The 27,794-nt window shown below is 38.7% G+C and overlaps 1 protein-coding gene across 2 annotated transcripts; it reads right to left on the bottom strand.

The window, feature by feature from the left end:
- Window positions 1-2,035: 2,035 nt before the first annotated feature.
- Window positions 2,036-27,794, bottom strand: LOC105355810 (serine protease HTRA1A). 2 transcript variants are annotated; one of them, XM_023963542.2, is made up of 9 exons: window positions 27,100-27,794; window positions 21,944-22,043; window positions 20,971-21,175; window positions 7,495-7,689; window positions 7,379-7,411; window positions 7,187-7,301; window positions 5,710-5,767; window positions 4,741-4,836; window positions 2,036-2,670 (listed from the first exon to the last, which is right to left on the bottom strand). In XM_023963542.2, the coding sequence occupies exons 1-9, from the start codon at window positions 27,557-27,559 to the stop codon at window positions 2,502-2,504; spliced, it is 1,431 nt and encodes a 476-aa protein (XP_023819310.1). In that variant the 5' UTR covers window positions 27,560-27,794; the 3' UTR covers window positions 2,036-2,501. The 2 variants fall into 2 exon arrangements, with proteins under 2 accessions (XP_023819310.1, XP_023819311.1); XM_023963543.2 differs by lacking the exon at window positions 2,036-2,670 and adding an exon at window positions 4,429-4,575.

Below are 27,794 nucleotides of genomic sequence, written 5' to 3'. Positions count from 1 at the left end.
ACACGTCTGGCACTGCAGGATTTGAGTCCCTGGTGGCATATTGCGTTACTGATGGTAGCCTTTGTTACTTTGGACCCAGCTCTCTGTAGGTCATTCACTAGGTGAATCGTGTGGTCTTGGGATTTTTGTTCACTGTTCTTGTAATCATTCAGACCCCATGGGGTGAGATCTTACAGTGAGCCCCCGATGGAGGGAGATTATCAGTGGTCTTGTGTGTTTTCCATTTCCTAATATTTGCTCCCACAGTTGATTTCTTCACACCAAGCTGCTTATCTATTGCAGATTCAGTCTTCCCAGCCTGGTGCAGGTCAACAACTTTGTTTCTGGTGTCCTTAGACAGCTATTTGGTCTCGGTCACAGTGGAGTTTGAAGTGTGACTGATGTGGACAAGTGTCTTCAATAAAGATAACCAGTTTAAACAGGTGACAAAAATACATGTAAAAAGTGGAGGACAGAGGATCCTCCCACAGAAGAGGTTACAGGTCTGTGAGAGTCAGAAATCTTGTTTGTAGGTGACCAAATACTTATTTCCCACCTTAATTCAAAAAGAAATTCTTTAAAAATCAGATAATGTGATTTTTCTGGATTTTTTTCTAATTTTGTCTCCCATAGTTGAGGGATACCTATGATGAAAATTACAGGCCTGTCTCATATTTTTAAGTGGGAGAACTTGCACAAATGGTGGCTGACTCAATACTTTTTGCCCCACTACTGTGTGTGTACGTCATATATATATATATATATATATATATATATATATATATACACACACTCTCTAGGCTTTTGTGTTCATCTTTACAAGTGGGTTAAACAAAAAAGAACATTCCAGCACAAAGCAGTACAGTTAGACACTGCACTTTGTGTTATGCATCCATAGGAAAAGTGCTATATGAAGAAAGTTTGATTTGATAGACTGGCAATCCAGATTCTAAAAGCATTGAATTTGTTCCACCTAATTTAAACAGCAGTTGCTTCATTTAAGTAAAGACTCTGGACTTACTTACACAACTGTGTTCCGTGTTACTGTCGGTAACTTTATGCCCTTCATGAAAAACTGAATTATGAATGATAAATTTACCGCAGTGTTAGCTTTTGGACAAAGATGGTGCTCTATTCAGTCATTGGTAAACATGGAGATTTATGGCTTTTGTTCATCACTGGAACAGCAGAAAATCTGTCAGTCTGCATCTCAGTCCTCAGGCAGTGATTTAATGCAGTCCTACTCAGTATGACAGATTGCTTTCAGCTCAGGGTTTGGCAGTCTGTCACTTATGACCTCATTGAGGCCTACGTTATAGCAGAATCCAATGTTATTTGAGCAATATGATCTAAACGAGTCCCAGGCTTCAGATAAAGTAGTCAGAAATTTGTGCCAATGCCAAATAAAATGAAAAAGTTTGAGTAATTTTAATTTTTTCAGCAAACCTGAATAGTCAACCACACTGCAACTCTAAGACAGAGCCAGGAGATGGCAGCAGAATTTACTGTCCCTAGTAAAATTAAATATTTTTAATGTTTACTTTGTCTATTATATTGGGAAACAATCTTTAGTAGCATGTAAATGTGGTTTCTAAAGAAATACTCTGCAAAGAAATAGTAAAACCTAAGGAATTAGCCGAATGTGGTACCCCCCCCCCCCCCCTCTTGTGGCAAACAAGTTTCTCTTCTAGAAACACTGAGCGTATTTATACAGGCCCCGCATCTGCGACCACTGCCCAGTGGGTCAGAAGTATTTGGCCCATGTTTCTGCATCTGAGGTTGCCTACACAGGCAGTGGACCAACAATCACAACGGACTGCTATCAGGCCCATATGAAAGCAATATAATCAAACTCAAAACAAACCCTTTACCATTTCTTGGCTGATGCTTCTCCTCTGAGAGTGCATTCAGATAAGGAAAGGCTGCATAAACCCAGCACACACACAAACAAAATACAAACACAGTTGTCTGAAAAATCTGTACAAGTGTGTGATTCCGAAACGGAGAAACTGGTTGAGAAACCAGGAGGCCTCTGCATGCAGAATGTCAATATAAATGGAAGTAAACACATTTTATTTTATCTTTAGAATACACCAGGAAGTAAAAAACAAAAAAAACATTAAACAACACTTTTACAGTACTTGATTAAAGTTTTTAGAAACAGCAATTATGAAAAAAAAAGTGAGTCTAAAACGTGCCAACAATGGCAGCATGTCTGACCGAGCAAACATTTAAAGGCACAAAAAAATTGATAAAACAACAATCCAAGTCTCATGTTTGAAAACAAACAGTAGTTTAGTATTAATCAAAGCTTTTAAAAACTAAAAGTGACTAGTCACATGGATAACAACAAGGCAGCACTGCTTCTGTAGCTTCTGTTGAGCAGTTTCTTTAAGAAATTTACAGTTTATAATCCTTTGGAGACAGGAAGAGGGCTTTGTCAGTGGAAGCCCCTCCTATTTCAGGTCCACTAGAAAGAAGTTTAACTTAATTCCGACTCCTTTGGAGTGAAGTTAGGATTATCAAGGATCAATCTCCATTGGCATGATGGTGAGGATGGCGTCCTCATTGCCACGGCGTACCACTATTCTCAACACGTCGTCTCTCTTGATGGTGGCGCTGACGTCAGTTGCTGTAGAAATTCTCTGGCCGTTGATGGAGATTATGACATCGTGGTCTTTAAGCCCACCACTGGAGGATTAAGGGGGGGGAAAAAGAGATTGTTTGTTGAGATGTACATAAATTACTAGCATATGTTGCCTTAATACCAGTAAACAGTGGATTTCCATCAACTGATGGGGTGCATTTTTCCCCCTGTAAAACTACTTATTAATAGGCGAACAAATAATTGAAATGTTTCAGAATAAAAGCAGAAGTATTCTCCATTTAGTTTGAAGCAGCACAAAGCACAAATGCCCACAGCTTGGAAAAACTTTAGAGCTTTTATTAATGCTTTATTTTTTTCTCAAAACAAAGTTGTAACCCTGTTCAAATAATTACTTAAACCTGAAACCAGGGGTTTTATGAACAACCTGGCAACAATAGTAGCCACAACACTATGTGATCACTTTTTCCTGGAAATGTTTACACTGTTTTAATCTCGTTTAATTCAAAGCTGTTTTCTTTTTTTTTTTTTAAAGGGAAGTTGGGAAACAAATGTGTGAACAAGTCGAGTGTGCGCAGAAGGGACTGATGAGGATGGTGCACAAAGATTTTCTTGCTTGTTTGCGAGTCGTTTTAATCAGTGTTCATGTTGGTGCTGAGCAGAGCAGGAAGGGGCCACTGTCGCACCCGCTCACAGAGCATCTCAGATCTTTTTATTTTCAGTACAGGGAGAAATATCTTTTTTTTTTAACACACTATTAAAAGCATTAAACGCATAAAAGTGACACCCCTAGTTGTTAGTAGCTTGACATGCAGAGCACTGGCGTGCATAATTATGTAGATCGCGCAGGACAATGCTGTAGACGGAGCAGCTGCACCTGAGCCAATATATCCAGTTCAAGAATGGCCGGTCGGATTTACAGAAAAGGCCAATCCCGATATATGGCAAAATAACAACTAACGTCAAAATAACAAATATCGGCCTGATAATCGGTCAACCCCAAGTTCCAACTAATTTACGGTAGACATGTTTTGGGTTCTTGCATTGCTGGAAGAAGTAACATGTTATTGACCAACTGAATGTATTATTAAAGAACCTCTCGAAATGTTATTGTGTCTTTATCTCCATAACTAAATGCATAAGACTAAGATTTGCAGTATGAAACACTAAAACAACCCCACAACATTACACTCCCACCACCATGATTCACTACATGTTTAGTGTTTTTTTTAAATTTTTTTTCATCTAAAAGCTTAATTTACCAAATAAATGCAGCACCACTCCACCCAAACAGTTCAGTTAGGAAGTTTGTTGCTGAATAATCTTCAGCCTGTCCAGTAAGTCAACCAGAAGGTAAACATGTGTATTTTTAGAGCCAACTTAGAGGAAACAAAGATTAAAATCAAACAACTATTTATTTGTATAGTTAGATTTCACTACGTTAAGAAAATTTTACAACAGAAAAAATTACAATTCTGTGCATAGCACACAGATCTAACTAACGAACCTTAATTCACACACAGATGAACACATTTACCAGCAGTGACATCTGTGGCCGACTCTTCTCTTGAAAACAGCCGCTTAATCGCGGCCACAGACCATCACCGCAGCCTCTCCTTCCCGTTATTTCTCCCAAATGCCCCCAGAAGGATAAATAAAGGGTTGTTCACAACATGGTCAAGATTTCCATAAGATGTAAACCCAAACAGCCCAGGAACTTCAAACACACAAAGAACATGCGTAGAAAAGAACATGCAAGATGAAAGGAACCACAGACATGTTGTGCAAAGGGCTGGGTGATTTCAGCGATGAACAAACTCTTGCAGGAGGGAACACTTTAGAGAGGGATGTGTGAGCTGGTGCAGGAAAACCACAGCGCGGCCAGCAACCTCCCAGCATGGGCTCGGAAGGAAACAGCTGACATCAGCGTCTCCTGTTCCCCACCGCTCTGAAACTGTGGCAGTGGCTAATTTAAGTGGGTAGGGATTGTACTAGAAGGGGTTAAGAAAATGGAAATATTCTGTCTAGTGAAATGATATAGGGGGAGCTTTGGGAAAAGTGATTATTTTATTTTATGCAAAATGATCAAATGTTTGTAGTCCTTTTGCTTACACCATTAAATTTCTTCTGAGGTAATAGGAGAAGGGTTCTCTTACTTTGCAGCTGGGGTCTTTGCAATGACCTCCATCACATAAGCTCCAGAAGTGATGTCAGGGAAGTCACGATGTCGAGTCTTTAGCTCTTTAGCCAACCTTTGGGTAAGAAATGGAGGAAAAGAAATTTACTCATGTACTAAAAGTAATATTCCTTATCCTTAAGAAACTTTTTTTTTGCACCATGGGGCACACCGGATTATGAGCTTGCCACGTTAGCATATTAACAATACCTGAACTCCCAAATTTGTTAGTAACATAATAAACAGACTGATACAGCTAAAACAAACGTGCTGTGACTACGATAACTCCCAAACTTGTTAGTAACATAAAAAAAAAAAAAAAAAAAAAAAAAAAACTGTCCTACACCACTACACGCAAGCACGCTTCTTCCGAATAACTCACAACCTTGTCTGGAACTCAAAAATAAATAACTAAATAAAGCAGACCGATATTTTGACAGAGTGCTGTGTATTTCTCAAAATCACTTCAACATCAGGAAACAAAACCAGGAATGGTCCAGCTCTAAGGCGCTCCGAATTATCAGAATCAGAATCTTTAATCAACATTATGCAGTGCACAACAAAATTGTTTTCAGCAGGTCTTTCTCAATAAATAATTACACAGTCCCACATAGAAATCTAAAAGTACAGCCAGAGGATTGTCAACAGAGTAGTGACAGAGGATTAGTGGGTTATATTAAGTCTGTGTGTGTGTCTATGTGTGTGTGTGTGTGGGGGGGGGGGGGGGGGGGGGGTCACCACAATTGTGTGATTGGGGGGATGGAGGGGGTGGATGGACCTCACAGCCCTGGGGAAGAAGCTGTTTCTCAGTCTGTGTATATAAGGTGTATTATAAAGTGCTCTGTCGGGTTTTTGCATGAAACAAATGCTTTTAGGTGTTCCATGTAGTGCAGAAAATAGGGTATCTAATGTGGTATTAATACTTAGCAAAAGACAACAACAAACTTACGCAGGAGTGAGAGTCATCATTCTCACACCAATATACTTCTTCTTAGCATCCTTTCTCCCTGAAAATCAAAGAGATAAGACTGAGGTGTTTAACAGCTTCTCACATTAACTACTTGACAAAACAAATCCAGTTAAGTTGTGTACAACAATAACACAAAGTTATATAAATAACATTGTAAAACAATTTTAGATCTATAGTTTTGCATTTTGGTGTCCTTTAGGGCTGCACGATATGAGGAAAACTTGCGATATGCGATATTAGAGATTAATATTGCGATAACGATATAATTTGCGGTATATAAAAAAATAGAAAAATGCCAAAAACATCATTCCCATTTCATTAGAAACAGTTTAAAATTACACTCCAAATGACCCTCATCGACATAGGTGACAAACATCTAACATAATAGGCCTCCATCTGATTGGTAAACAATGGGAAGGCGTCCATCTGATTGGTCAAAGCATAAGGGGATTTATTTGATTCGTTAAAAGCGTCAAGCTGCCATAAGATTGTTTTAACACATTTTGGGTTTACGATTTATTGCGATATTTGCAGTCTTTTGCGATATGCCTATTGCAGAGCTGGATATTGCGATAACGATAAATTTGCGGTATATTGTGCAGGCCTAGTGTCCTTTGACACCAACTAGGTATGAGTCCAAAGGTTTAAGTGTGAAGTAGGATTTAACTTGACAAATTGACCTTTTATATTAGAAACCAGATTTTCCTTATTTGAGATATTCCAGATATTACAAATATAGTAAGAGATGGTGAGTACTGTGTTGCACAAGATGTAAATGAGTCATCTAGCTAGAAAGACAAAAAACATCCAAAGGTTTCTCAATGTTTGGAAGTAAACTTTGAAGAACATTAAATCAAAGTCAAAGCATAAAACAAAACTTTAAAATTACAAGGTTATATTTGTTTATTTTTGTATCAAAAGCCAAATTACAAATGCTATAGTGTGGATTTTAAGTAAAACACACACCACACACACAAAAAGAGATCGGGTTCAACTTAAACCATTTTTCTTTGATCAGAGCTTTGTTAAACATTAAACATACCACAGAACTATTTTTTTTATAAATCATAAAAAAGCATAAATCATATTAACTGAATTAACTTATTACAAATCTGAAAACAAATCAGTTTTATGTACTTCCTGCTGCACATTAAATGTGTACAGTGTGTTTAAGTAAAAATGAGGTAACCTCAATAGTAAATAAGAAGTAAAACCCTTTTTTAATTGAACATTTGCGCTCCTTTTGCTGTCCATGTTATTTTTCTTTTTTAAGAACGGTCATTACAACTTAATATAATGCAGTGCATGGCAACATTGAGTTGGCCATTTTGTGAACATGATTTAGGTGAGTATAGATACAAATACAAGCTAAAATTTTGTTTGAACCTAAGGATCCACATTCTAGAAAAGAAGTTGTAAGTGTAAAAAAAAAAGATGTCCCTCCAAGTGTTTATACCTCTAGACTGCCTGTCGTACGACTCTGCAAGGAATTGACGAATTTTGTCCGAAGGTATGGCGAAGGAGATGCCAGCCGTTACTTTCAATGTGTTGATCCCAATCACTTCTCCATCCTAGGATATCAAACATCACTGTGTGTGACACATGAAACTGCCAAAACGTCAGCTTAAATCCAACATAAACGACTTACCAGGTTTACCAGAGGCCCTCCAGAGTTACCATACTGTAAAACAAAAGGATAACCAGCTTTTTTTAGCACAGTTTCTTGTAAAGTGATGATAGATAAACATGTTCTTGGACATTTACATTAATGATGGCGTCAGTCTGGATGTAGTCCATGTCAGAGTTGCGAAGGCCCAGTTCCTTGCCCCCACGCTGAGTAGTGCTGACGATTCCTGTGGTAACAGTATTCTGGAGGGAAAACGGACTGCCGATCGCAACCACAAACTCCCCGGGTCTGAGGTCTGAAGAGTGGCCAAGTAACAGGACAGGGAGTTTAGTCTGAACAAAGGCAGAAAAAAGTGAAAGCATAGTTTAATATGATTGTTTTTTAACCCTTCCAGCAGTTTAGTTTATCCCATCCTATTCTAAGATTGAAAGAAACAAACAAAAAAGGAATTTTTAACAAACTCAATAAGAATATCAATTCCCAACAAAGCAAGACATGAAAATGAGAAAAGTTCCACTCATTAAGAAGATCAAAGATCACAGAGGCCAATCATTTTAAAAGGAGTGTATTTTTAAGTGTAGTAAGTTACGTGAAAAAAAAGACAAAATTAATCAATTAAAAAAAATATATATATTTTTCAGAAAATGCACCAGTTAAAGTCCCACTCCAATCATGTTTTCATCTATTTCTGAAAGAAACTGATCTCAAACTGCTTCAATCTAAATTTACAGAGCATTGAGGACACACTTTAACCATTGTGATAAATGTATTTGTAACTATAGATGATTGGCCTGCTGCTAGTAGTCTGCTTATTGGTTTAAATTCCATCCGGGACACTTTGTGCAAGACACTTAACCTTACATTGCCCTTCATTGTAATCACTGTACATCACATTGGACAAAAATGTCACTAAAAGTTATTAAAGATACAAAAACAAAAAATTACAAAAATTGCGAAACGGGTGCTGATAGCACACAAATACCAAAATAAATAACTTTTCTAAATAAAGTCATGTTGAGACTTTATTTAAGGCAGAATTACTCATATGTCCAAGGAAAAGAGCATCAGGAAAAGAGGAACCTATGAGCTGTTCTTCTCATGTGTCCAGTTTTTCTGTATGTAAAAACATAAAGGGTCTTAGAGATAGAGATTTTGAATATTTCCTTAACAAAGGTCACTTTAAAGCTTTAGCTTGTTTTTTTTTTGCAATACATAAAGATGTAAAATCAAAATCATACACATAACTTCCATTATAAGTGACAGATTCCTGTAAACTAAATGAACATGACACAAAAAATGCCTAACCTGCAGAAACACGATTAGTGTGGAGGCCTGCTTTTTTTTTAGGCACCTGGCCCCACAGCAACAGCCTGAATAATGCCCTCCCCTCCTCCATCCTTCCCCCAGACTCCGCTTTTCTTCTCGCACATTGTGCAAAATGACAGTTTAACCAGACGGGGGGAGGAAGAGAAGAAACAAACACAGCTGAAAGAGAGCGTCGGGTTGATGCGTGACTGTGTCCCTGTGGTTACAATAGCTGATGATACTTGTGTCATGGAGACTGTTGCTACCTCCATTTTGGTCAATCTTCGAATGATCGCTGCTTCTTCAAATGGGCAACCTGTTTGCAGCTCTACAGCGAACTCAGGCTGACACATGCCCCCACAAAGTCACACTGCATTCAGAAAAATCATGCATTCACAGCGCAAAAATGCTGAAAGTGGCTGTCGAGCAAACCCAACCTAGGTGAGAATGCAGAAGAAAAAAGAAAACACAAATATTTTCAACAGCCTCCTCACTTACACATCACTCTCTTATTCGCACAAGTCAGCAGTCTGGAAAGACTTGTGGAAAATCATCTTTCCATGTGAATTTGCCTCTTAAGGCTTTCCAAGTGACTCATCCTGCTATTTTAGCAGCAGGTTAGGATGCACTGGCACTTTGCAAGAGCTGCATTTACAGGAAAAAAGGCTGAGTAAACAACATCAAAAACCACAGGAGAAGGTTCTCACACCATAGTTGCATGCACTCTTCTTTGCCATTATGTTGATGCAAGCAGTTGATGCTAATAAATGCTTGGGATTTCAAGAGCGTCAAAAGCACCAGTTTCTAAAAATACCTTTAAAAGAGGCCATAAAAAGCCTGACATGGGCAATATTCCATAGTTGCCCAACCTTGGACCTCCACAGCCATCATTCTGCTTGTTTTTCAGTTCCAACTGCTGCTGGTTACCTGAATCAGGTGTATTCAGTCACTCAATATAAAATCCCCTGATCCAAGTAAACAGCATGCCAGTCCATAATGTCTATAACCAGCTTTTTTGAAAATGGTCTTTCGATTTGTTCGGCTGGAGTGTATGATGCCATAAACTGCCACCTGACATTGATAATGCAAAAATGTCTTTATTTTCTAAGTTATGAAATAAGCTTTTTAATGCTTTTATTCTTTTTTTTTTCAACCAGCGCCATGGTAGGCTACTAGTTACCTTAACTCCCTCCATGTTGGTAAACTTACTTCTCTTTATGGATTTGTTTTACTATTCTTCTTTAGTTGATCTGTTTTTGACAGACAAGGATGTTTTCTTTTTTTTTTTGCTGCTACTTTTTGGACTGTTTGCCAACTGCTTCCACAGACGCCGTCTGTGGTTGCCTTCTTTACACAATCAACTGTTGTCCCTTGTCAACAACGAAATGCTGTCAGAGAAGCAATCGGAGTTCACAAAAGGGCTGAAGTCCTTCAGAGTTTGCAGACTCGTAAAAATATATTTTCACAAGTGTATTCTTGTATCTTCCCTCTTATACAGGGTGAGCTACTGGGGGGGGTGGATGCATTGACAGGAACAGGAAGAAGTTAACAAACTGGTGTGGAGATTTGGTTCTGTTCAGGGATGTTCCACTAGAGTCTGTGACTGCGATGGGTGAGAGGAGGAGGTTACAGAAACTGGAATCCATCATGGACAATCCCTCTTCATCATCTTCTGCATAAGACTATAGCACCAGGGAGATCCTTTAGTCAGAAACTTTAACATCTCGATGCAGGAAGGAGCAGTTTCACTGATCTTTCTGTCAGCTAATAATATGCAAGTGTGCGTTTTGGGCTTATGTGTACTCGTATCGCTATGAAAGTTTCTACGGCCATTTTCTGACTCTACAAACAAAACACGTGACCATTGAATGCGGGTTGAAAGTTAGACCAGGTTGAACTTTGACCAATCAGGGACTCTAGATTTGTAGAGACGTTTTAATGCGTCCTTTGAAATTCCCGGAAGGGCCAAATGTTTGAAAATTGATCATTACCGAGAAATTAATAATTGCAGTTTGTGCTTAGCCAGAATTATATGACACCAAGTCTTTCATTTATCGGAATAGAGCTGTAAAAGAAAAAGCCTGGAGCAAGATTTACGAGATTTGCACCACTTCAACATTTCGCATCAGCCCCTCCAACAGGTGGCGGACTAGTGTGAACACCTTGGGCTTAACGCGCATTCAAGAATGCATCGCATGCCTGGTGTTAATGTAGCATTAGAATCTACAATGCCTTATAGGCATTAGACAGAATTTCTGTAGCTTTTTTTGTGTTTTCAATAGAGCTATGTGGGATGAACAAATTTTCTTCTATTCAACTTTCCTTGGAATTTAGAAAACAGGAAGAACCATTGCATCAGATCTAGATAGGGAGCCTTGACTTCAATTCATTTCAATTTTATTTACATAGCCCAATATTACAACAACATTCGTCTCAATGGGTTTCATAACTGCGCTTGAATGAGTGACGAAAACCTGCTAAAAAAATTAGGCTTTTTGTAGCTTGTTTTATTTTTTAATGTGGCCTTCTATGCACATCAATAGTTTTAACTCCACAGACAAAAGGGGCGATGATACTGATAGTTGACAGGCTTTAGAAATATATGGAGCGTGATAATTTCATAGTGCTACAGCCTCTGATGTCTGGCGCCTAATTTAAAAGCCGATAACATTAACTGCTTTTTTACGAGTGGAGTAGATGCAAACTAACCTTATTTGAGATGGACTGAAACCCCCCCCCCCACACACACACACACCTGGCACTGTTTAAATTCCAAGACCACTACAAATACAAAAAAAAAAAAAAATTCAACTGTAGTTAGTTCAGTTGAATCATAGCTCTCAGATGCGTCTGTAATGTATAGAACTTTTAGTGTTAAAGGTCTGATGTTGTGTCTCTGATGGCTACAGATAAAAAAAAATAAATAAAAAAAAACAGGGCAGGATGGAGCTTGCTCGCATCAGCGGCAAAACATAAAGCTGGGAGATCAACAGATCAGAGGTGGCAGGAAGAGAGCTTGTATGCATCGCCCACGTTTTATGGGACTCACTTATGAATGAATGCGAGCCTGCAGAAGCATGTTTGACGTAATTATGAAAAAGACTACTGTACAGGTGAAAGTTAAGAGTGCAGCAGCTCAGATGTCTCAGTTAATCAAAGCCAGAATCAACACTTTAAAGTAGGTCATTGCTTTAGAGAGCGCTTCCTTGATTTGTGGAGGTCTAATATCCTTACTGACACAAGTCAGAAAAACCACTATGGGTTCCATGTGTTGGTGAGAGATTTAGGTCGTAAGAGCAAACATACGTCTTTGAGCTTTTTACTACAGCCCAGGAACGCTCAAGGGTGTCTTTTTTACAGTTAGACTATAGGACTGTTGTAGTGGCATTGATGTAAAGGGAAGTTTTACACAACAGACATATTTGTTTAAAATTGTTTTTTTTTAATTTAACAACCTTATTCTGTATGAAAAGTCTACTTTAGAGTCTTTGGAGTGTTCGCTGAGAAAGGTTTCACACTCAATGACTAACAGTGGGTGTTAATGAGTGAGGGTGAGTAGGTTTGAGTCCTGACATCACCAAACTAAAGTTTAGATTTGGTCATAAATATAGTACGTTGAGGCTTATGGACATGTTATGCATGTAGTATTGTCATGGGAGGTTTAATCATTTACCTTGTTTATCGTCCATGAAATTAAAAATCTACAGGAAATGTAATTAAAAATGAGAAACAGAATTTGACCTTGCATTATACCCCAAATTATTATATAGTTACTGCATTACAGGTACTGACTACCAACTACTTTTTTTTGTGGAAGTACAGCTCAATGCGATCTTTATATATTTCTGTTTAAAGCAACAATTCTTGTTGCTGCAAAAATAAAAAATAAATAAGCACTTAGTTGGTTGAATGATAAACTTTTTCTTTGGAGTTCAATTAATTATGTTTTTGGTCCTAAAATTATGACAAAAAACAAACCTATTGGGGTAAAACATTTTCCCTTTAATGGAAACCTTGCACTTAAATACAGACTTAAAAAACTGGCATATATTATGAAAATTACGATTAAAACTGCATTCTGAGTGTTTCTTTATTCAAATTGAGGTGAATCAGGAGAGACCGATACAAAATGCCGTTTGAAAAAGCTTGTAGCTGTTATGTACAAATCGACGGATTACAAGATCCCTGCTCCCCTCCATTCTGATGTATCCACTTGCAGACAAATAGATCCGTGTACGTCTATGTTTTCCTCGTCTGAGCTGCCATCTGAATAAAACTGTATGGTTGGATGGCTCCAATATTGCTCATTGTTTTTGTTGCACGGGTAATGTTAACTTAAGGGTTATGGGGGGTGTAAACTAGCGGGAGAGAGTGCAAACAGATGGATGATGGGAAATGAGAGCAGGGTTAATCCGCGCTAACAGCCACAAGTCAGAGACGAATTTCTATTGAACTCCCGCCGCTCTGCAATAGATCTAAAGATTATTGGCGTGAGACTTTAAGCATAATACTTTTTTAAGATCTGAATAAGTACAACTGTATCATCAAATAAGCATGTGAAAAAAGAAACCAACATTTCTTGTGATCCATTTGCTGGAATTTGTTTGACTCAATACCACAAGCACAATACCAAAGTAAGAAAGAAAACATTTGGAGAGTAAACAAACTGAAACATATGTTTTAAGAAAGCAATTTCTACTTTTTAGGTCACATCACCAACTGACAAAACAAAACTGTTTCGAGTCGACAGGCAAGGAAGGCAGTCCAGGAAAAGCCAGAAAGCAGGCCAACCCAAATCGTGTCAAATCTCAGAAGGGAAATGGAGTGCGAGAAAGTGCGTGTCAGTTTTTCAAAGGGTTTATCACATCCAACTGCATGGGAACCATTTTGCTTTGAGCAATAAGGGAGAACACACTGGTCAGAATGGGAGGAGGATGTGGTTCAGTTCTCCCCTGACTCTAATGACTAACATACAACACTTTTTCCACTGGCAATGTGGCGTCCATGCAACATGCACACATTCAGATTAAAATAACTTCTACTTTTTAGTAATTAAACAGTAAAGGTTAATGAAATTGGTGATGCAATATGCCAAAAACGATTTGCATAATGGTTTGATCCTCTTTAATTCTTAAACTTCAATGCTTGATGCCGTCTTAACAACCTCAAATTACAAATTGGAAGGATCAACTAATCCAGGCCTGGCAAACCCAGGTCCTTAAAAGCCACAATCCTCCTTGACCATCCTTCTGCTGATTGGCTGACTCAAGTGATTCCCCATCCTGATTGACTGAACACACCTGGTTTAGGTGGTCAGCATCAAGCAGTCCAGGGAGAACTGGAAACCAGGCAGGGTTGAGGCTCTCGAGGACCAGCCCTGATTTAATCGGACAGTCACTAGAGCATGGAAAGGGTTGTTTGTCTTCTTTAGTTTGATTTGATTGCTTGAACTAAACCATTTCCAAATCCAAACATATGTGGCAATACTGTTGTTGAGTTGAGGAATTAACAGTCACCTGTCAAATCAAAAAAGCCCCCCCCACTGTGCACCTTAAATGTAGAATACAATATATGGCTCCTAAAAATATAATAACAGCAAATTTGCTAAGAACAACAACATTTTGCCACAATACTAAGAGAAAAATATTTTTGAAACCCAGTTGCAAGTTTTCCTTTTTTTTCCCCCAAAAAGAGACCATTAACCCTAGTGGTAACTTGTTGAATTGAATCTGCTTCTTGCTTTTCAAATGAGCTTCAAACCGCAAACTAAAGGGTTACTGCTCATTGATAAGACTTCATATTGGTGAGGGTCATCCAACATGTGAAAAAAAAAGTCTTTTATGTCAGCCGTTTTTCTCATCTGAGTGAGTCCTTCCAAGTTAATGTGCACAAATCCAACTGCAAAATAAAAGAGGAATCCAGAAGCTGAGGCCAAATCTTCTCGTTTGTCAGTGAATGCAAACACTCATTAAGCTTTGATCAAGTTGCCTGCTGTTTCTTTGTCTGTTATGACGTACATTTCTTCACCCCCGACTCTGGAGAAACAAGCGGGTTTAGCCGTTTCTCTTCCGTCACTCTGCCTTCCCTCGCTCTCTGTAGCTCCAGCTGCTGAGGACAGACTAATGTATTCCCCAGAGCTGAGAGGTAGACCACAGCTCCGGGAACAATCTGAGACTTGCTACCTATAAAATACTTTTTCATGCAAAATAATGGAATAAAAATGAGAGAAAAGCAAACATTTCCAGACAGCATAAAGGTTCCCGTTTCTCGTTAGACCATTGAAGAATTTTTATTTGTAATTTTGGAATCTTGGTGTAGAAACCCATTAGCATATTTACTAAATTATTCGTTATAAAAGTTAAAGTAAAAGGAAAAATGAGAGACATTTGTTCATGTGTAGTTTAAAAAGATCCAGTTTGGGCTTTTGCGCTGTCTTAAGCAAAGGCAAAGCAAATCCTCATTTGTAAAAATCCTCATTTTAATTGTAAAACACTGTTTGAAACGTTTAAGTAAAAGAAATCAAGAAAAGATTTGAAATGCTTACAGGCAGTCCAACATAAGGCAAACAGATTTAATGGAAAGAAAAGTGAATATAATCTTTCTCTACCTAAAGATTTTCTTCAATGGTCGACCATTGCAGGAGAATAAAATCTTGTGTTATTTTTCTCTGCTATTAAAAGGTCTAAACGGTCAGTCTCCATTATTATTTTTTTATATAACTGTCATGCTTGTTTCAGTGACCATGTTGTGTAAAACACGTGGATTTCCAACATTATCAGCTTTATTTTTATTCTTCTTGTGTTTGTATCTTATTGTTGCAGTTCCTCACATTTGCTTCTGTTTTTATGGTAATCAATTTGTTCCTTCTACTTTATAAATGCCCCAAAACAATGAAGCCTGCTCCCTAGGAGTCATTCCTCTCCACCATCACCTTATGCTTCTCCATTTTTGGATGCCATTGTTCTGCAATCTGTTGATTCCTTCGTTTTAAACTACAGCTTTATCAAACCTATTGACAGATTTTAGGATCTTTGAGAAACACAAATGTGCTGACAATATTGCTTAAGTCAAATTTACTCTATAGCTGGATGCACCAGTTGATGGTGAGGGTTGGTTATTTTTTTAATTTTTCTGCATATGAACACATGAGATAATCTATGAAAAACACAGAGGATCAATAAAATTCAACAAATGTTTTGCATACCAGTGGTTTCAGTTAAAGGGCCTTCATCTGCCTTTTCTTTAGTCTTTCAGAGTAAACTATATCCATACAGTATATATGATAATATATGGCTTCTAGCTTTCTAAAGAACCATTTTTTATTACAGACGAGTTATTTTTGCATCTCGTTTTTGTAGCCGGAAGTTATATGCCTCAATCTCTGAGGCACCGGCTTTTGCTCCTTGTGGATGCCGCCCATTTCATGACGACAACGTAGAGGTGGCTTCGGCAGTGCGTCTGTGTTTCATATACGAAAACATCAGAACTTTTGCAAAAATGGATTTGCATATTGTGAATATTGTTTTTTTTTGTGCCAACCACCAAAAAGTGTGCATGTGTGTGTTAGCCTGTGGGCGGTGCTGGCAGTGCAGACTCTTCCTGGGGGGGGGGGGGGGGGGGGGGGGCTGTTCCCCACTTTGTGACATCACAATGTGAGAACCTGCTTGTTTTTGTGGGTTGGGAGGGGATGGTGCTCAGAACGCAGGTTTTTTTAGAGGAATATTTAGAAATGCGTGAACAGAGCAAAATACCTCTTTCGGGTTTTGTTTCATGAAAAATGGACATTATAATACATTTAAAAGCTAAAAAAAATGTTTTTCATAATTTAGGCCCTTTAAAATAATGTAAAAAATGTGAATTTAAAAAAAATATACATTTTTGATCACTTTTAGTTGATGTTTACATGGGAAAAAAGTACCACATTTAGGTATTGAATCTACACAACAAAGATCTGTGGTACTATTAGGCCTGATTTATCCTTTACAAAACTCTGATGCATGCATGTTGATGGTGGCATTAGTATTGATTCACTGTTACGTTTGCCCCAATCTGCTGTGAAATGTTAACTGATGGTACAGTACGTGCACACTCAACAACGTGGATCCCACTTGGAAATGAATTGCTGCCATCTGGCAGTCGTTAAATACTGCAAACATATGTCATACTTATGACTGTCACAATATATCTATATACCTCTGTGATATTATTTATGCTGCTTTTGATCCTCTAAAAAGAAGGACTACTAGACTGAGGTGTATTAGTAAAAATACTAAGTATCAGGTGTTTTAGCTAATTGTACATCTTTTTTGGATGGACATTGTTTGCTTTTTTTTTTACACAATGTTCTATATTGTCTGTCATGTTTGCTCAGAGCCTTCAAAAATAATTTTCTTTATTTATTCTAATTTTAACTCTTTAAAGGTTAGGATTTGGGCTTAACTTCTGTGAACACAACTTTCTTAATTATATGTACTCATAGGAAAACAAGTTTCTTTTTGTTAGGTTCCAAATATCTGAGCTCTAAAAGAGGAGAGGACAAAAAGAGCAAAACTGATTAAAAAAACTTGGATCCAACTTGTTTGCTAAATAAGACACTTCAGCGCAGCTTTTTTAAGTTACAGACCCCAACAAATGCTCTTAGACTCATAAAAAAATAAAAGGAAAATGTAAAAAATTCATGGCTATTGCTTTTCAGGTTCTACAATGAAACTCTTGGAAAAAGCTTTTACCCTTTTAATCTAAATGACAACTTCACTTGCTCTACTGCCCTGTAATAATAACTCTCTCATCCTTTAATTTCTCATCTATTAACTCTCACTTGTTCCAAATATCACACACGCTTCATTTCTGCCCCACTTGTGTCTAGACCGTTTGCTCTTTCCATAATGACCACGGGTCTTCTGTGGCCTCTTCGGTCACGTCTCTGCCCGGATGACCAACTTGTGCTTCACAAAAAGAACTTTAAAAAAAAAACAAAAAAAAAAACTTTATTATAGGGTGACACTGCAAGTTAGAAGTTTATACAGACTTCATCGGAATCATTCGTGTATATCTTTCCAACTCATTTCAAATGGAAGTTAAAAGATCTGCCACAGTTTAGACTGCAGAGTAAGCGGCACAAACAAACCGGAAAGACTGGAATGAGGAGCAGCGTGTCCTCACCAGACGGAATAAGGTTTATCATGGAATGAACAAACACAAAGATTCTGTCACTGGTCTTTGCTCAAACAGTGCATTAAACAGTGAGCCCAACAAAACCTCAATGGTTCCTCGTTTTATGTCCTGAAGGTCATCAATGCACCTCGTGTCATCTTTTCTGCTCACTTAATGAACACTGGCTCCCTGCCACAAATTCTTTCACATGGCTGGCTATGATTAACATGCAATGTGGATCCCTCTTGTCTAGCAGACGGGAAAGCAAACACACAAGGGGAAGTGTGGAGAAATAAATGTGACAAACAGATGTCATGTGAAGCAAATGTTTTCCTTCAAATACAAACACTTACCTGACATCTTTGGGAGATTTTTTAGGATTTCAGTTGTTTGTGTGGATTTTTGTTTGATTAGACCAAATCACTTCTTCCTGTTGACCAGGTGCATTTCTGCCACCCATATGGTTTCGCCTGAATTTGGGCCTCATATTTCTTGGGTTCTGGGAGAGCTGGCTGGGTTTCAAACATCTTTATTGCTTGTTGTGCCCAATGTGATCACTTAAGTAACCGTTTTATGAGTCTGTTGTTCAAATTACATATAAACTCACTGATAAAAAGCCACATTTGTTAAGTATTTATTGTTTTACCTTGAAGTCAAAGTAAGGAATACCTTAAAAAAGCCTCAAAATACTTCCACTTAAAGGCAACTTTTGGAAGTGTTTCATCTTAAAAAGTCTTTTTTTTTTAAGTACAAACAAAAAATTTTAAACCCAAACAGAGCCTGTTTTTTTCTTCTTTTATTATTGGACTTTATAAAACCAGATATTTTTGGGCAGAATTTAAATCTGTTGAAGCAGGGCTCGACATAGCCATTTGTCCGCTGGCCCGGTCCTGTTTTTCGAGCAGTGCGGACCACAAGACTTTATTTTTCACTTGTCCGCTCGGGCCACTAAAATATCTAACGGATAATATATTTTTCACCTTTTTCAATAAAGTATATTTTGCGAAAACGTGTAGATTTACCTCGTCTTCATAATTTACTTTTTCTGCTAGTCCTGTGTTCAGACTTCAAGGGTTTCTATGGGAAACCTTTGATCACTTCTCCTTCTCTCCCGCCTGCGCGCGCGCGGCTTTCACTGCCGAGGACCACGCGGCACGCGCTCACTACTTTTTTTTTCAAACTTTATTGAATGTAACAATTCAATACAAAACAATGTTAAACTTGTTCCAACAACGAAGGAACAAGCCAGTGGGTTATTATTACATTTGATTATAAATCCGACACCGTCACTGAAGAGAGACTGAAGCATGTCAGAGATGTGGAAGACATGGCAGGAATAGAAAGGAATATGTTGGATGGAGTAGTGGGTATAATTAGTAGTATGGACAGCAAGATATTTAATGAATGCATTGAAGATGAAACTGTATGCACTAAGCTTTAAGCTGAAAAACAAAGAATCAAAGGCAACTCCAAATACCTGAATCTCAGACTCAAATGCAGTATAATGTTAAACTACTTAATTTTGTTTTTCTTTACAACACTGTAAGCAGTAAGTATTTCTAGTTAGCTGAATGATCTCAGTTAGACCTGCACGATATGAGGAATAACTCGCGATATGAGATATCAGAGATTAAAATTGCGATAACGATATAATTTACGGTACATAAACAAATAGCAAAATAACCAAATAACCATTCCCATTTCATTGCAACAGTTTAAAAATTGTACTCCAAATGACCCACGTTGACATAGGTGACAAACATTTAACATAATAGGGCTCCATCTGATTGGTCAACAATCTGAAGGCGTCCATCCGATTGGTCAAATGCATTAAGGGATTTATTTGATTCGTTAAATGGTTCAAGCTGCCATTAGATTGTTTTAACACAGTTAAGGTTTATGATTAATTGCGATATTTGCCGTCTTTTGCGATATGCATATTGCAGAGCTGGATTTTGCGATAACGATAAATTTGCGGTATATTGTGCAGGCCTAATCTCAGTCATTTATTTTTATTTAGTTTTTCAATTATTTAATTTAATTAAGTAACTAAAGTAACTAAAAAGTAAATGTAACTTTGCAACAGTAACAAAAAGCAGAACGTCAAGGCAGTCAGAGCAGAAAAGTTAATAAAACTTCTTAACTATTGATTACGAATAAATGTGAAATAGCAGTGATTAGAAGCAGCATGAAAACTTCTGAACTAGTGTTACTTACTACACTGCAGTGGTCTCTTCAAAACATCTGAAACAGACTAGAGCAGATTTAAGTTTGATATTCTCTATTTTTAGTCATTGAATAGTGTATAAATAAGTGCTAGATGTCACCAGAATGCACCAAGTTGCACCATATTAAAATTTTCCGGGGGGACATGCCCCCGGACCCCCCTAAAGTTGCAAGCACCTGCGGAGCGGCGGGTCCCGCTGTGCGCAGTGTCGGGCCAGTAACTTTCAGGCAGGGCCAGTAACTTTCAAAAACTACTGGCCCTGTGGGCCAGTGCAAATTTCTGGGCTATGTCAACCCCTGTGAAGTTCTTTATTGATTACTTATCCATTTCCACACCTGGTTCCAGACTTGGTACTTAATTCTAGGTCCCAAAAGAAAAAGTGAAATTAAGAAAAAAACAATCAGGCTGGTTGATTTGTTTTTATCAACTTATTTTCCATAATTTCACTCAAACCGCAAAGTCTCAATTTTGGAGTACCTCAAAAAACAACTTGGACTGGTGTACAAAAGGAACAATTTCCCATGAACACCATGTTAAAAATTCAGGTTTTATACCTAAGAGAATTGTGTCATTTTTTAACTGCTTTTTATAGCTCGGGGAGGGGGTGTCATATTTGATTTATAGGAACTTATATTTGGAAATTGTTTGGGGGATGTCTTTGATTGGCAGGAGGATGGACTCAGTTCAGCTTTACAACTATTATGGAAAACTGGTGAGTTTTGCAGCGTAATAGACAATAAAACAGAAAAAACACACTTTTGAAAAATGCTAGAAATAACAGCAAAACCAAAACCAAAGGAAAAACAAAGGGATGTGCCCAGGAAGCTAAACTACTACCATTAACTTGTAGTGGCTCATTTAGAGGTTTTACCAAAGTTTCATAATATTCGCATGAATTATTGTGATGCATGTGTGTGAATTGACTGACCGGTGCGTCAATCTTGATGAGAGCAATGTCCGCCTTCTCGTCCACATCTTTGATTTTGGCGTCATAGGAAGCACCATTCTTCAGCTCCACTTTCACTCTGTGTTTATTGGCCACAACATGAGCATTGGTCACAATCTGGCCGTCCTCTGACACAACGAAACCAGAACCACTGGCCACAGCCACCTCCCGCTTGGAGTAAGTCATCCTGTGGAAGAAACAGAGGCGGGCGGGTAACAAGAGGGGGGAAAAATGTTTTCGGCCGTCTTTCAACAATTTTCCTACACCTAAAAAAATAACCAGTGCATGGTGGAAGTGACGTTGGTACTAAATCTAAAGCATGACAGTGTTTGTGTATAGTAAAAAAATAATAAATTATTTTAAAGGTCAGCCAAAGAAGAGGTAGAAGAATTCTACCCAGAGAGTTATTGTTGAAGTTTCACTGTGATCATCTCTTGGTCTATTTTCAAAGCGTTCCAAGAGGTCTAATTATGATTAAGCAGTTTTAAGCAAAAGAAATAAAAACATAAATCTGTGTTGTTTTCTAGGACATAGTTTCTGCAGAGCTGCAGTAGCTCATTAGAATTTCGCCTTGTGAGCGGGACTGTTGGCACGAAGCAATAACGCACCACTTCCCCTCCCGTTGGCTGAGATCTCAGAGCAGGAAGCTTGTGGGCCGCCCAGCGTATTTTCTACGTCACAAATAACCTTTTTCTAGTCTGCTCCTGAGTCCTGAAATACTCAGAAATGCTATTTTAAGCTTAATTTTCTTTATATGTCCTTCATCATTAGAAAAATACCACAAAAACATGTAAAAAACAACAACAACACAATCGGTGGGGGTCTTTAACAATTTCTTTTCAATTAATTATGACAGTTCAGAAATCGAGGTGGTACCAAATCAAGGGAAATAGAATATAAAAAGAAGTTCAAATACTTGATGCTGTTTATTGAGAAGAACATGACTTGTACATACTTGCGGAAAAGTTCAATGTGAACAACCGACGGAGCGATCTTCTCCACCACATCTGCGATGAAGTTGTACTTGTGCCTTGGACTGTCTGGATTGTCCTGAGCTGGAAGGAAACCATAAACAAGCATGCACGTGAGACTTTATATTTTAAAAAAAAAAGGAATGCACCAAAACACTGGATGCTGTAAGAGCTATGTGGGAACAGAAAAGTGGAAAATCAAAAGACTTTTTATTCATATTATTATAGCACAAGTAGAAAAAGGAAAAGATGATAGTCCATCTGCAGCTTAGACTGTCTCAATAACCGCCGGCATGTGTGCCTGTTTGCAGACGCTGCCCATAAACGCGTGACATTGACCCTATGGTTAAAGCTACAGTGAAGTCCTGACACATCGACTTATTTATGGTCAAGAATAGCAGAAATCCACGCAGACAAATAGTATAAAGACCGCAGAAAGACCTGAATCACCAGCCAGCACTGGGGCAATGTGGAAATGTTTACTCCACCAACTGCTAATTAAGTCCAACTACGATGAAAGTCTAGCAAAGCTAGGAATCAAGACTTTCCTTTAAGCCTTTCATCTTTTCATTCTTGCTTTGATTCCTGCACCCCTTGGCAAAGCAAGAATCACATCCAGTCATTACTTTAGAAGACAGACTTAACAGAACAGAGGGGAACTCTGAGGCAGCGGGATGTCAGTCAAGAGTTAAGGAATGAGAGGTAGACGTTTAACTCGAGGTGCAGTTAAGTTAATAAGAGCGTGAAATGGTAACCATCTTTCCATGGGGTTCACAGCAAAATTATAGGTTACGAAAAACTAGTAACAACAGCTGAAGTGTGTGCGGAAGAGTTCTGCAGTTCTAAGGACTTTTTTTCTTTGCATTCTGTCCTTTCTTAAAGTCACAGTCAGGACTAAATTGTCAAAACGTCATCAGTACTTTTTAAAAAATATAATTATCCTTAATGAAACCTTCAAACCCAGAGAATTGAATTTGTGTGTTAGCGTCTAAAATCCATGTTGCACCCAGGTTTCAATTTCCTCTCACTTCCTAACGTTACCTTCTCACACACATGCTTGAATGTACCAACACCTGCATACTAAATGACCTGCTGCAACAATAGAAAACCAAGTCGAGTTGATCTGTTGGGACTAGAAAAGAATAAAGATGAACCAAAGCCATTGTTTCCTCATTCTTACTGTGACATAAATAGTTTCACATCCCAGTTCTGGACTTAAACTAACTTTAAAACCTGATTTGTCTGTTTCACTCTTAAAATGTGCATAGCAAAAGCAAATATATGCATTAAAAGTGTTTATTTTCCAGACTACTAAATTACTGGTATGGAGACCTTTAATTAAATGGGCTGCCATGAAATTCCTCAACTATTTGTGTAAAGTGCTTACAACTAAACCAAAAGAGGAGGTAAAACATATAGTTCAGACAATACGGCATCTTTTTTTAAAAGCTAATTATGCAAGTGACTCCACAGCTGAGCTGTCAAACCTTCAGCTCCATAAACCTCCAGTGAGTGACACCCTTTGTGCTTTAAATGGAAGAAGCTTCACTTCCAGGTTGCCTGCAAAATGTCTGTTTAGCAGCTAATAAATCCACCTTGTAAATGTAACAGAACTGTAAAGAGGTTTTTGGAGGACTTGGTAGAAGAAAAGACCTTAAATTGGACAAACAAATTGAAAACTTCCACTGTGATTGCTTGGATCAAAAACAACTACCACTAGAAAGTAAACTACAATTGTGGCAAGTCCTAAGAACACAAATCAAAAGCAAGCATTCAATGATAATCACAGCCTGTAGAGGCTTTGAGGCAAATTTGTCAACTTGAGTTAAAGGAAGACGCATAAATAAAATTTGATTTAACAGATATTTCTGGATTATTGCGAAAGACTGACAACTGTGATAAATCCCTAAAAAGACACTGAACCTTTTTTTTTTTTTTTTTTTTTTTTTTTTTTAACACGTCTATGTAAATAATAGTGTATTCTCTCCATTCAAAGCCTGCGTGAGCATTTCCTTCTCCCTTCAAGTGTTTGAATCAAATTAAGTCTTGTGTGGTGGAATTTTTACACAAGACTGACCAAATCCAGTGGAGATTTTCCCCATGTGGAAAACATATGGATGCATTTAGTGAGTTCTAATAAAAGAAGCCAATAAAGTTAAGCGTTTGTTAACAGCTATCAGGTGTCTTAAGAATTAAGTTCAAGTATAAAATGTGAAAAGACGTTTTTAAGTAAATATTTCAACAATTCCAAGGAAAACATTTTATTATACCCAAACCTTAAGCTGTCCTCACCACAGTTTTGGGGATTCTTTGATGCATTAGTAGCTGCAAACTAAAATAGTATCTTTTTAGTTAAAAACATCCTGGCTGGAGAGAAAAAAAAGTGGAATAAGCTGTGAAGAGAATCTAAAAACGCTTGAGTAGGTGTCTGAATTTGTTGATTTGACAACATAATTAAAGATCTTAATATTTGTCAGGGCAAACATTTGATACACAAACACAACCAAACAAATCTTGAGCAAAAAAAGCTAAAACCACATTCAGAACTGAATTTGACCATTATTCATAAATGTGCTTAAATGTGAATATGGAATAAAAGTGCAACCGACATTTCGATTTAGACTTTTCAGTCCATAATATAGCTCCAAAACATCACCATGATTTCCTGATTTACTTTGAAGATGCTCACATGCCGTCTCATTGATGGCATTTTTAATCAACCCTTTATGATTTTTTTTAACCCCTTGACATCTGAATTTATTTAGTGATGAAAATATAGTCACTTATGTTTTTGCTTTGAAACAGGTGCTAAATTAAGGTAAGGGTGAAGCAGAAGTGGTTCGATGCATATTTGCATCGAACCCAAGCAACCAAACGCCTGCTTTATTTAACCAGAAGAGCTTTCCAGATTGCATACAACTCCAAAACGAACTAAAACAAAAGCAGATTTTCAACCTCTCCTTCAGACAGATCTTACTGTACACCTTTCCAGAGATTGCATATGACATAGGAAGATGAGAAGAAGACATGATACCCATTGAGAAAGTTGCTACTTGTCAAAAAAGTGAACCAAAGTAGATTTTGACTGTCTGATTGAGGCTTTCTTGGTTTTTCAAACTTTTTTTTTTAAATAGTTTTATCTGTTAAGGCAGGTTTCAACCCAAAACAAACTAGTCGAGCACCTTCAGCCACCCTTTTTGACAACAAGCAAATTATTCTGTTTTGATGACCTGTCCAAGTATTTTCTTGTACACCTTTTCCAAGATATTCTGAATAAATGTAAATGAACAGACAGATGGAGTTGTGGAAAAAGAGTGAAACTAGGTTTTTACATTAAAAAAGGTATCCATAGATGGGGCTGCCTACAGAATCATAAAAGGAAGGTTTTGTATAACAGAAGCAGAAGGAATTTGAGGCATTGAAGACAGGAAGGAAAACAAATGAAGGAAACAGACAGAAACAGGAGGAGAGGCAGACTGAGGAGAAGAAAAAGCCCCAAAAAAAACGATGCTTTAATATTCAAAGTGGCTCAGACAAGTGGAAGAATGTGCTCATTCAGCAGATTTCCAAAGCTGTAGTCAGAGTGCATTCTGCAACATCAACCAGCACTGACTAAAAGTGCAGCTCAAGCTCTCCACATGCAGCATCAGAAAAAAGAAAAACCTGCCCGGATTTTTGGTTGCTTTAAAGTTTCAGGAGACGTGGCATCAAACGCACACGCAGCTCTGTGATCAATTCTGAGCCATAATGGAGTCTAAATGCATCACACATGTGCAGGACTCCTGAAAAGTGGGTCACTTTTAAACAAATAAACCCAAAAATCACATTGATGTGTCCTACTTTCTCTTGCCAAAGTGAGCTGATTAATTTACATTTCTAATGTGCAGAAATGAAATGAGATCATGCAACTGCCCTTGCATGTTTTCCTAAAGTGGGGCCAGGTGGCGGGGCAGTTCAGTGTCCTCAGAGGAGGCCGGCTTTCCTTCTGCAAGAGTTGCTTTAAGAAAGCAGATGGTGCTGCAAACAGCAGCTTTTAAAGTTCACCTTTTGAAATGCATCTGGGTTTTTTTTAAAATGCAGCTTAGGAAAGTTTCCCCTGGAAAATCAGTAGCACTCGCCACAGTCTGCTTCAGGCATGTGCCTGGGAACTACTTAACCGTCCAAGTTGCTAACATGACAGACAAACAAATGTGATGATAAAGTCTGCGCCCACACGTCCTCCAATATACGTGTGGAGCTTTCCCGAAAAACCAAGCAGCCAGTTTTTTTCTCCTGTCCGCTTTAAACCCTCTCTGACTTGTGGCTTTGAATGTGTGCCAGGAATTCCTTCATTTGACTGCAGAGTGTGATTTATGAGTGACAGGAGAAACACTGAGATGGACAGAGATGAGAAGAGAGAAAAAAAGAAGGGAGGGAAAGCAGATAATAGAAGGACATACAGCAAATGTTCAAGCCTCGAGCAGGGGCTGAGCTACGTGGGGCAAGGGGGGGACAGTTGCCCCCCCAGCAAAAAGGTTTGAGTCAATGTTAGTATCATCATTGACAAAGGTAAAGAAATACATACAAAGAATACAAGCGTCTTCAAGCATTATAGCTTTTGTAGATCCGCCACTGGCCCTAAAGTAAAGCTGTAGAAAAGTTTGTGAAGTGGCAGGTGTTTACGTTTTCCATCAAATGTACACTTTTTTTTACCACCTAAAGCCAGAAAATGATTCAGATTTCATAGATTATGATGGAGGATTTGCACAGAATCTGCAGCTGAATTCTATCAGTGAATCCAGGTCCTTAAGTCAATCATAGCTTCTTAAATTGTCTTGGAGATTCATTTTTATTCAGCTGAGAAACTCAACACTGGTATGGAGACCATGCGGAATCCAAGCATGTGACTGGTGTGAATGCATGCAAGAGTAAATCCCAAGCTCAAGCTTTACCATCACAGAGGAAGTCATTAACTAGAAAGTGAAAAAAAAAAATGGAGGAGATTTGTGAGGCAGGAACAAGAGGGAGGTCAGCTTGAATGTGGCTCTTGTTGTCCAAGACACATGCTGATTGTTTGCCGAAGATGCGTCATCTGCGAGCATCATCCGAAATCAGGATAGAAGTTTAAGCTTGGGGGGTTTCTTCTCTCTCTGGCACTCACCTTTCCCGCAGGCTCCCCGCTGAATAAACAGAACAGGTGGCTGCTGCAGCTTCTGCGCGCGCCGGCTCACCCTCTTCAGCTCGCAGATGTTCCTGTAGGACACCCCGTCGCTGCCGCACACCGGCTCGGGGGATTTACACACACAAATCCCGCTCTTGCTTCTCCTTCTCACCGTGGCGGTGTGTTGGACCCCTCCGGAGACAGAGCACTCCAGCCCCTCCTCGCACACCGGGTCACCGAGCTTCCCGCCGTTGCTGCACGCCTCCCCCTCCGCGGACGCGCACACCGGGCAGCAGTGGCAGACGTCCAGGGTCTGTCCCGCCGGGCAGTCCGCGGGCAGGCGCGGGCACAGCGCCTTGTCGCACCGCGCGGGACACCCCACTACATAACGGCCCGAGTTTTGCGCATCCGCCGGAGTCCAAACCGTTACAATTACGCACAAGAAAAGTGAACGCAGCATGATCCACGCAAGTTGAAAAAAAGTTTAAAAACGTCTTTAAAGGGACGCAGAGTTAGTGCAGGAGAAATGTCAGTGCGAAAGTCATTTCAATTCAGCTGGAGAGGCATTTAACCGAACCACTGCGCAGCCAATTACGCGCCTTGACGTTTCTACTGGCGCCGTATCACACAGGCAACTCACCCTCCGCGCACAGGCTTGGTGATTGGTGCGTTTACGTGACGCTGGAAACGGAAGC

The sequence above is a fragment of the Oryzias latipes genome, chromosome 15, assembly GCF_053564925.1.
Source record: "Oryzias latipes strain Hd-rR chromosome 15, Olatipes_Hd-rR_3.1".
NCBI classification, from domain to species: Eukaryota; Metazoa; Chordata; class Actinopteri; order Beloniformes; family Adrianichthyidae; genus Oryzias; species Oryzias latipes.
This window is presented reverse-complemented; position numbering and strand designations above follow the sequence as displayed.